This window comes from Orcinus orca, chromosome 4 (assembly GCF_937001465.1).
Source record: "Orcinus orca chromosome 4, mOrcOrc1.1, whole genome shotgun sequence".
NCBI classification, from domain to species: Eukaryota; Metazoa; Chordata; class Mammalia; order Artiodactyla; family Delphinidae; genus Orcinus; species Orcinus orca.
The window spans coordinates 109,863,726-109,875,339 of NC_064562.1; the positions used below are offsets into that span (position 1 = coordinate 109,863,726).

The 11,614-nt window shown below is 34.1% G+C and overlaps 1 protein-coding gene across 12 annotated transcripts in view; it reads left to right on the plus strand.

Annotated features, from left to right (window-relative positions):
* The window catches only part of LCORL (ligand dependent nuclear receptor corepressor like), a 164,868-nt gene that overhangs the window by 123,161 nt on the left and 30,093 nt on the right, over nt 1-11,614 (plus strand). For 10 of the 12 annotated variants that reach the window (XR_007477229.1, XM_049709478.1, XM_033410644.2 and 7 more), the window contains one exon: nt 10,285-10,378. The exons of the other annotated variants lie outside the window; for them this stretch is intronic. Coding sequence is in view for 9 of the 10 variants with exons in the window: in XM_049709478.1 (XP_049565435.1) it covers nt 10,285-10,378 (94 nt within the window). In the remaining variant the exon portion in view is untranslated. The remainder of the gene's footprint in view (nt 1-10,284; nt 10,379-11,614) is intronic. 12 annotated transcript variants of the gene reach the window in all.

Consider the following 11,614-nt stretch of genomic DNA (forward strand, 5'->3'; position numbering starts at 1 on the left):
CATGTTAACATTGTTTTGGGAAACCAAGATTTTCAGGGTAAGAGAAGAAACAAACAAGTGTAAAATCAAAGTAAACACCCTGTAATATTACATATGTGTAGATTGGAAATGTCACTGCAAACTCATGATTTTTTTTCTTTTCAAAAATGTGCATTTCTTAGTCTGACCACTGAAATATTCTAAAAGCAATAACACGACAGCTCAGTGGCATTGAATTTAGACCAAGATTGTGGTCTTCTAAACATTATTTTCCCTTAAAGGGAAATAGGCTTCCTTGGAATCCAGGTCTGGATCAGAAAATGTACAAGATGAGCCTGGAACATCTTGTGCCAGCAAGCAAGGACGTGCCAAAGACTAATTTGTCAACCAAATACAGGAGGCAACGTTAAGGGTTCCCCATTGGCCAAATAAGAGAACATTTAAGCATCAGAAGGAAAAACAGTTTCAACTGAAACATGTTGAATGTTTTAAAATCCATTAGTTCATGATAATCCAAAAAAAACAAAAACAAGGTGCCCCTCAAAGTCATTAGTCTACACTGGAGAAGCATAGCATACCAACTCCTTACTTTGAAAATGAGCAATTAGAGGAAAGAGTTAAGCATTTATTTTGCTTTGCTTTTACAAATTGTATTTCAGGACAACCAAATAGCCTTTTGAGGAAGATTCTTAAAGAAGAATTTCAGTTAATAAATATGGCAGACACGACAGACTTAAAATATTATTATTTTGCAATGCCTAGTAAGATAACTGAATCAAACATTATCAGAAGATAAAACTATTAGAGGAGAGGTTGCTTGGGGAACTTTACAATGGAGAGGTCAGGCTGTTGTCATCAGAATACACTGATCACTTAGGCATCATTAGAAATAGACTTTATACATCACTTGTGAAGTATTCCTGCCAGAAACGTTGAACATGAATCTAAGCGATTTTTTAGGTCAGTGGTTCTCAAATGTGGTCCGGGAAGCCCTCAGTGTCTCTGAAACTCTTTCAGGGGATACACCAGGTCAAAACTAATAATAACATATTATTTGCCCTTTTCACTCTCATTGTCTCACAAGTGTGTAGTGCAGTCAGTCAGAGGCTGATGTATGATTTCTGAACACATTGAATATAGAAGCATATATGAGAATCCAGCTGTCTCCTATTAAACAAGAAGTTTAATAGAAGCTAGGCATTTAAAAGATTTGCAAAATTATTTTTTAAAGTTCTCACTTTATTTTGACAATGTTATTTTTCATTAAAATGTTTTATAAACATTTATAGAGTTATCAATTACAAATATTTAAAGTTTTTAATTAGTTTAATTTATAATATGGTAAATATTATGACTCACCTAAACAAAAGTTCTTTGAGGTCCACAGTAATTTTTAAGAGTGAAGAGATCATGAGAACCAAAAGTTTGAGAACCATTTGCTTTAGAGCAAAGTAAACGACACCATAGGAGAGCAAAAAGAACAAACCATAATGTGAGACATTCTCTAGTAGAACTGATGACCTGGCCTCTTCAAAAAGTCAGTGTCATTATTTTAAACAATGAGGGAAAGGGCTGCTATAAATTTTAAGAGACATAGCCATCAAGAATAACACAGACAAATTAGCTCCTAATTTGAACATACAAACTGTAAAAAGACATTTTGGACTCACTAGAGGAAATTCAGTACAAACTAAGTATTAGGTGATAACAAGGAATTTTTATATATAGTTATGTACAAAAATGTTCATATGTTTAAAGATGCATAAGAATATAGAAATGATGTGACAGCTGGAATTAACTTTAAAATACTTAAGTAGATAGAGATAAATAGAGCAAGTGTAGCAAAAATTTAGGTAATTGTATAAACTGAAGAGTGGATAGAAGGAATCATTCTATATTTTTGCATTTTTGAAAGGTATCTCAATTAAACTTCTTTTTTAAGAAAGAGCAAGTCATCTTCCCAGAGGCTTTAACTGATCATTTATTCCAACATAGTAACCTCTTCCCACCTGCCATTGTTATTATTCTGTCTGTCACTGTGTTTTATTTTCATTGTAAGGCCTTACCACCTTGTGAAATCAATATTTTATTGACTTTTCTTTGTTCTACTAGAATGTAAATTACATGAGAGCAAGAACATTTTCTGTTTTGCTCCCTACTGTTTCCTTTGTGCCATTTAGAAAAATGGCATATTATAACCATGCAATAAATATTAATCAAATGAATGAACTGTAAAGCTCTGCACTGATCTTTTATTTATCCACCCAGAAGTAACTGATTCGGTTTTCAATCCTTCCAAATCATTTTCTGGAAAAACATACTCAACACACACACTTAACACACTCTCACTCTCTCCTCCCAGAGCTCATTCCCACAAATCATTCATTATATAATCCTCTATAAGTTGTATTTTTTAAATATTTTTAAACATCCATATGTTACTGTTTTTCTGCAGATCCATTTTAATACTTAAATTGATCTACTTAGCTGAATAGTATTCAATTTTCTGAAAGGATCACATTATACTTAATTCTGTATCTTCAGGTATATAAGTGAACATGCTCGAGCTGATATTTTGCAGTCAGTCTTAATTTTTACCTTAGGACATATTCCTAGAAGTGAAATTGCTGCATAAAACAGCATGCATAAAGCTGTTAGAAGTCAAGATAGTGGAGGTAGGTGTAAGGACCAGAGGAGATATGATGGGGGGCTTCTGGGTTGATGGTGGTGATCTAGGTACTATTTACATCGAAATGTTCAGTTTGTGAAAATTCATTAAATTGTGTAGTTAGGTTCATTCTTGTTATGAATGTTGTATTTCAATAAAAAGATTTTTAAAACTCATAAATCACTTTTAAATGAGCATGTTAAGGGCTAGCAAGTCTAAAGTCTTCCAATATGATGTTGTAATAAGTATACATCCCACATTTTAAATGTTTGGTTGAAACTTAAACTTACATAATACACAGTACAATACATGGGATAAAAAAGAGAGTGTGTTTTTAAAAATATTTTTCAAGGTATTGACTTGAAGCCTTTTGAAACTTTGCTTTAGTTCAGTATTTGTAGAATAACTGAAGAAAGAAAAAAAGAACTGCAGTGAAGGGCTTCCCTGGTGGTGCAGTGGTTGAGAGTCCACCTGCCGATGCAGGGGACATGGGTTCGTGCCCCGGTCCGGGAAGATCCCACATGCCGTGGAGCGGCTGGGCCCGTGAGCCATGGCCGCTGAGCCTGCGCGTCCGGAGCCTGTGCTCCGCAACGGGAGAGGCCACGACAGTGAGAGGCCTGCGTACCGCAAAAAAAAAAAAAAAAAAAAAAACTGCAGTGAAATTCTAAAATGGCATATGGTGGAAGTGCTAAAACCCTATTTAATTTTACCAGTAATATTTCCTAATTAAATTTAGTATTATTAATTTTTATATTCTAAATTTACTATAAGCACTTCACTCTGATTTATTTTGTCCCTTGTCATTATTAGTGAATAGTAGGTGAGTGAATTCTTATGGGATTTCAGCTATGTATGCACTAAATAAAAACACGTCAAGAAAGCAATAACTCTTCCCTTTTAAAAAAGTGTTTGATGTGCAGAGGAAGGCAAATGAAGGAAGGAAAAACCAATGTTAAAGCTTAATTGATGTGCTACTCTGATATTATATTATTTCGTCCATGACCCTGAAACTTTAACTCAATGGTTAAAGAAGTAATAAAAACAATTTTAAAATAAAATTTGGATAAACCCAAGTGATTGCTTTTACACTTTGGTATTATTTTGTTAATAAGTTTGTGGGGTTTCTTCATGAATATATGCTCATTATGGCAAACCTGGGGAAAGCAGAAAATTAGCGAGATCCTGTTAAGTGTGTATTTTATATATATTTGTGCTTATCAGTAATACTGAAATCTTTGGTATATCTTTGTATATAAAACCACTTAAATACTATTTTCTTTTTTTTGCGGTACATGGGCCTCTCACTGTTGTGGCCTCTCCCGTTGTGGAGCACAGGCTCCGGACGCGAAAGCTCAGCAGCCATGGCTCACGGGCCCAGCCGCCCCGCGGCATGTGGGATCTTCCCGGACCGGGGCACGAACCCATGTCCCCTGCATCGGCAGGTGGACTCTCAACCACTGTGCCACCAGGGAAGCCCAAAATACTATTTTCTTAAGATAGATGCCTAGAGGAGTGTGAACATTTTTAAGATTTTTGATAGCATATTACTAGATTATTTAGAAAAGCATTTGTTCCTAAACTGGTAATGTGTGATGGTGGCAAATTTATTGCACCATTACCAACATTGTAACTTGACTTTTTAAAACATTACACAGATTAGAATTGTAGTTGAATACAGAGTCTGGAATAACTGCCTGAGTTTGAATGGCATTTCACTACTTACAGGTATCTTGGGCAAGATAATTAAAACCTCTTTTGCTTTCAGTTTTATCATTAAAAATTGCAAATAAATAAAACCTATTTATATATTGGGCTGTGTGAGCCCTAAGTGGGGTTAAGACATATAATGCTCTTAGAGTGGTGTTCTGCACACTATAAAAATGTTATGGTTTTATATATTTAGATTTTTATATAAGCTCTGTTTTCTAGAAATCAGTTAAATATAAATGCTCAATATTTGAAATCAGGGGAATCTCCTAGAGAGTACAGTAAGGAAGAACAAGAGCTGAAGGCTGACTAGAACAATACATTGAGGGGCTAAAAGAAAGACAGGAAGACCCATTTAAGGAGAGAGAGAAGAGGTGATCAAAGACATAAAGTAGAAATAGTATTAAGGTATTTATTAAAACTATTAACATAGGTTTGCATCAAACATCATGAAATGTTACATTGCATTGATTTGGATGAAAGTTTTATTGCTAGTGATTAGTGTTATTATGAAATTTAATTTGGAATATTTTCTCCTTGTCCAAACAACATAAAATGTATGTGATATTTTGTCATTAAAATTCACTTGCCTTCATGTACTGAATCTTACTGATATTTACATCTTTAATATTGATGATAGGTAATGTGTTTTTGAAGGTCTTTTAACTCATGTTCATACTCAGGTATGGACTGAGCTTGATGCATTTGTCTTGTATAGCAACCGGTGACCAATAATATTGTGATGAGTTAATAAATACGTTTTTAATATATTTAATATTCATATTTAATTTAGTGGTTAGTGATCATCAACTTGATATTTCTAAAGAAAAATCTGTTATTATTAGAGCCTAACGAATATAGAAATTGATGATTAAAAATCATTCTCAGCCTCTTTAACTGAACTGGAGTTTCTCTTTGTGTGAAGCTAACTTCTCTCCCATATAGATATCAACTTTTTGACTGTGCTGTCATTTTCTGACTAGCTGAACAAAGTTCATTGATTTCATGATTATTTTGTCAGTCAGGGTCTGCTGTATGCAGTGCTATATGCTTAGGATTGGTGTGACAGAATTGAGCAAGTCATTGATGAGTCAGTGAATTGGTCTTTATTGAGGTACTATTGCTTTCAGGCCCTTGCTTAGAAGTGAGTCTTGTGAGAAAATCAGCTAAGTAAGTATACTTAATTAGATATAAATAGTAAATAGATTCTAAACGTAGTTACTAAATCCCCACAGTACTATTGGGCTTCAGGTGCTAAACTAGGCAAATTATAATAACACATCATAAATACAGTATAGAAGAATATGAAGGGTGCTATGGGAATATGAAAGAAGGCTGGGGAAAAATTAGGAAAACTTTCTTTGAGGGGACGATCCAGAAGGATGTGTTAAAGTTAGCCAGGCCAAGAGAGCACAGAGCATACTTTGAAGAATGGACAGAGCCAGGTAAGAGATGAGAAAGAATGGTGTCCTTGGAGGAGTGAAAGACAATTCTGTATTATGAGGGTTGTACTTGTCTGCTTTTAATAGATTCTTCATCAGGAATTTGCAGGAGAATACAGAGCTGAAAATAATTTGTAAACAGAAATCCAAATCTTGGTTTTGGAATGCAAATTCTCAAAAAAATTAACCCAATAAAATGTTGATACTCAAGAAATTGCTTAATTTGGTCATGGTTTCAATTTTCCAAACACCAGTCCATTTTTAAAGTTATCTGGTAGTGTCATGTAGACAGTTACCTGACCTTGTTGGTAGATTACATCAGCCTGTCTTTAATCCTATATCTTTTGCACTAGTGTTTGCTGAGAAATAATTAAATCATGTTGTTAATGCTCAGTCTACAACCAGTAAATGGAAACAATCTGTTTTTATTATTTGGAAAATTTTCTTATATACAGCAAAATGCAGTGTAATAATCATGTTCCTGTCACCCAGAACTAATAAATGTGTTATTTGATCATATTTGCTTCTAATATGTTTTCTCTTGAGGAACTATCACATCTTTTTGTTTATCCTTGAAAGCAACCTCTGACAATACCTATTTATGCATCTCTAAGCAAAATAGTTTTATGTGCTTTAGAGATTCACGTAAATGCATACCAAATGCATTCATGTTCATTTACTCCTGCAACTTGCTCTTTCTCATCGGATTAGCAAAAATTAAAAATCTCAACAACACCAAGTGTTGTCAAGGTTATGGAAAAAATTTTTAGTAGTATCTACAGAAGTTCAAAATGTATACCCTTCTGTCCAGCACTTACACTCCTAGGTGTGCATCTTAGAAAAATTCTTACACGTGAACACAAGAAAACATTTAGAAGGATTTTCGCTTCAGAATTGTTTGTAATAGTGAAAAACTAAAACAGCCTAAGTACCTACCAGTAGGTGAATGATAAATAAATTTCAGTCTCTCTTTCTGTCTTCTACTTATTTTCTGTTGCCCTAAAGCATTTAGCATGATAAGTGCTTACTTTTTATCCATCAAGTTAATTATTAGTACTTTGAAAATGTATACACACAAAACAATCTAGTTATGATGTGATATCTCCATTGTGAAGAAGTGATGCTGATAGATGCAAATCAGCAGCGGCAAGAAAATGCCCTTTTTTGCCATTTCTGATTTTTTCTTTTTCTTAATCCTAGTTCCCAAGCTATTTTTCCCCTTCTCTTACTGTTTTTGTTTTTTCTATTTCAGATAAACCTAGGGGTTACTCTTTATGATTTTCCTAGGTCTTGAGCCACAGCCTTTATGATGGAAAAAGGAATCATGATACCAGCAAAATATTTTAATATAGGTGACAAAACCACTAACAAAAAGTGAGATTTTTTAATAGATAACATGGGCAGCCTAGGTATGGAGAATGGGTTATGGAAAAAAGATAAAAGCATTTCTCACCTGGGCCACTGTTTAGAGTTCCTAAAGAAGAAGAATCAGGAATATAAGCCTGATTTGGGTAATTCTTTTAAAGATGGAGCAGGGCTTAAGTCTAGCTCATCCTCAAGACTGAAATTAGCTATCAAACCAGCAATCAAGGAGTGGTCCAAAAAGGACAAGAATACCTTTACTGTCCTAGCTAGGGAGCTACAGCCTAGTTTTCACACTTAATGTAAAGGAGAGAGAGAAGGAGTTCTCTGCACCTCCTTATTTATGGTTTGTGGAGTAGTTAACCTGAAATCGACCATATCAAAAGTCTAAAATTTAGAACTGGAGAAATTCATTAATTTATTCTGTAACACTGACAAGGAATAACACACTTATGAAGAGTGTATTTTATATGCTATAAACTACATAAAATGAGCAGAATCAAAACGAGTGAATTCAGTGATAAATCTGAATATGGATTAGGTAGTAATGATGTTTTTGAAGATGGTCTTGTAAGACCTTAAAATAGTAAAATTTTAAGTGCTGAAGAAGAGAAATGAGATAGTAAAGGAGAAGACAACATTCATTTCTCTATTTTAGTAGGTTATAGCACTCTCCTTTTGTTTATGAAATACAAATCAGTAAGTCAGGATTCCTGACCTTGAGGAATTCAGTCTCATGGAAGAAAAAGATACGTAAATCAAAAATTGCATGAGAGTGTCGTAAGTGTTATAGGATGCTGTTGACAAGGTGAACACTAAGATTCTACTTGGGGGGATCTGGATCTTTAAAGATGAGGCATTTGGCAAGTTGAAAAGTGGAAGGAACATTCTAGGCAGAGGGAACCATGCACTGCAGTTTGAGAGACCTGACACCACATAGGATGTTTGAGGAACTGCAAGTGGTTTAGATGCACAGGAAGTGTGATGGTTGAGATGAGTTGTTGACTAAGCCTAAGATTGGGCTGGATGGATAAACTGGGGCAAGATACTTCATTTAATAATTTTTTAAGGTAGTATGTACCATGTACTTTATTTGTCCAGTCTCCCTTTTTACCCTTTCAATCTAGGCATTTTAACCTCTAGCAATAACTGAATTCCTTCTAGTTCCTCTCAGTTCTTTTCAGCAAATATTTATTGAACACTTATTGTGTGCCAGCCACTATTGTAGGCAGTGGGGATACATCAGTAAATAAAATAGACATGATCTCTGCCTTCACATAGCTTATAGTCTGGTGGCTAACACTAATAAGTCAATAAGAAACTAGAATATAGCCTGCTAAATGCTAAATACTCTAGGTAAAGTATTGCAAGTATAGGAACCTAGAATAATGACAGCCAAGTTCAAGTTGTGTCATGAATGACTGAATGATGAGTAAGATTTGGTGAATATTAGGATGAGTGTGGGGATAGAAGAAGGAGAGGATTAAGAGACTTCTAGGCAGAGGAAACTGATTGAAAGTGTGAAAGCCTAGAGGTGAGAAATAGCATAGCATTTTCCCAACAGGTGTCCCTGTTCCCCTCTTAGCCCCTTGCAGTCCATTCTCCCCACAGCAGATTGATCCTTTAAAAACATAAATTAAAATTGTGCCAGATTTATGCTTAGAATCCTCCAGTGGTTTCTTGTCTTTCAAAATAAAATTTCTTACCATGGCCTACAAGGCCCTATGTGATCTGCCTGATTTCTGATTTCATCTCTCACAGTCTTCTTACTCCACTCTAGTCACCCTGGCCTCTTTGCTGTTCCTTAAACATTCCAGATATGATTCCATATCATAGCCTTTGCACACTGATCCTTCTACAAGCTTTCCCCAAGATAATCTGCTTGGTTGGTACCGTCACTTTGTTCAGGACTCTGTTCAAGTCCAAGAGGCCTTTACTGATAATACCTGAGAAAAGAGCAGCTGCCTTAGTCCTACCCTCATTACTCTATCAGCTCACTCTGCTTTATTTTTCCTAAGTAGCACTGATCATCAACCTGAAATATGGTTGTTGTCAGTGGTGGTGGTGTACGAATTATCTAACTAGATCACAAGCACTGTGAGGATAGGTACTTTGTATACCTTTTTTTTTTTTTACTGCTGGTCTCCAAGTTCCTAAAACAGTGCTTTGCACATAATTAAATTATTTTTAAACCTAGTTGAATTTTTTAGTATATTTTTTAAACATGGGTTTTCTTACAGTTATTCCTTGTAGCTTTAATTTTCAGTTTTTTAGCTATCTGTAGAGATATATTCCCAGTATGTATTGCTGTGTTTTAAATTCATAGTTTTATTTTTATTCTTTTTGATTTTGAAGTTTATCAGATTAACAACATATCTGAATCATTGAAGCTCCATCTATGTAGATTCAATATTATAATAGTAATAAAATAACTACGTTAGTAACATACATAAGCAGTTGTTTTCTAACAGTTTATTTTTCCTAAAATGTTATATTGTTGTGTCTTCTTCCAATCACAGGTATAACCACAATACATTACATAGGCAGTGATTCAACTGTTGTACATTTCAGTTATTTAAAACAGGAAAATTCTATGCTGAGTTCTAAAAAATAGATTGGCTGTACATAGAGTCAAAGATTACCTAAAGTATGTGTTCCACATATTACTAGTCCTAGTAAATGCTAATTATCGCTTTCTTATTCATCATCATATTTTCTATGCTTTCTGTTTTGTTCAACGTACATTATTCCTACTTTCCCAAAATCATCTGGGCAGCCTTGAATAGGAAGCAGTCATGTTTCTATTGAATGAGCAGTCAATGGCTGTTCACTGCAGAACAGTGGAAAAGGTGACCAAGGGTGGATTTTAAACATTTTATATCTAGTCTCTTTGTTTCTTCATATCACTTGGCAGTGCCAGCTCCTTCTCCGTTCTTTTTTCCTATGTAGTGCCTTCCCAGTCATGTATTGTTGCTAAAACCACAAGATGAGTTGGTGATGGCCATGTGTCAAATACAAGTGTTAATTTTTAGGTCATGAATTAGTAGATCATCAAAATATGAAATGTTAAAATGTTAAGGATTACCTGTCACAAATATAAAGTTTTTTCTCTTGCAAAAATTATAGGGGATGGAGTGTTAGATCTCTCTACAAAGAAAACCAGCATAAAATCTGAAGAGTCATCCATATGTGATCCTTCTTCTGAAAATTCAATGGCTGGGTAAGCAATATCTAGGAAATATAATTTAATATTAATATAAAATTATGGAGAGAACTCTTAATACTACTCTGAATAGATTGACATATATAGTTTTCTTCCAGAATTTTTGTCACTCATAAGTGTGTGTCTCTCATACCTTTCATTTGTCCTTTCTCTTTCTTTTTTATTCTTTCTGTTAAAGAAAAGTTATCAGAACAATCACCAAACTTTAGTTCATGTTACTAAAATGAACTACCAAATTAATCATAGAATACAAACTAAGAAGCAGGACGAGTAAAGAGAATTTTAAATTCAATATTTAGGAGGCAATTTTAAGGAAAATATGTAATTTCACTATTTAATTTTTTAAAACAATCAACCAGTTTTAAAAGTACTATGCTTACTAATTCTTACAACTAACTTAACAGTGTTTAGACTTTTTTCATTGTGTTCTAGGTGTGGTGGCAGACTACTTTATCTAGTAATCACCACAAAAAATCCTTTCATGCTTTAAAAGCTGTTGTTAAATTAATTAAATAGTTAATAGTGAAATGCTGTTCTGTTGGATTTTTTTTTTTTTGGTAACTTTTGCATCTTCCCATTAACAAACTGCATAGGAAGCTTTTTAGTAACATTTAAATCTCAGATGTAGAGTGTAATCTCTTTCAACTAAGGCTGTAATAGCTTTTTGAGTCATGAGGTATAGTGAGCTTTCTGTTTAAGAAACTTTAAAAGTTATAGTGATACATTCGAAATAGAAATAACATGTATAAAATCTAAAAGTATTTTACCCAAATATAACTTATCTACTTGTTTCAGATTTTAAGTTTTTATCTAGAGAAAAATTAGTCTTGTGGAAATATGGGGTATTTGTGTTTGGAAATATTCTTGCTGCTACAAATTTCCTTTAAAGGGGTTGACTCTTTTATTACTTGTTTAGCGGTAACGTCACTTTTCTACTAACAAAAACTCCTTTAGGATTTGGGTATTTTATATAATGGAACTCTAATTGTAAAAAAATTATAAGTGTTGCTCTGCAAGCATCTGTCAGAGGAATAGCAACATCATGAGAATATTTTTACAAATACTGAGTTAGGATTTTATGTTCTTGGAAGGTCTGCCCGTTGAGGCCACCGTATGATTGACACATTGTCCTACCAGGACTATAGCGTTTGCTTTGATAAGGAGCAACTACTACATCTCACAGACTTAAAAGAGTCATAAGCAGTGATGTTACCTAAGCAAGGAGTATAATAA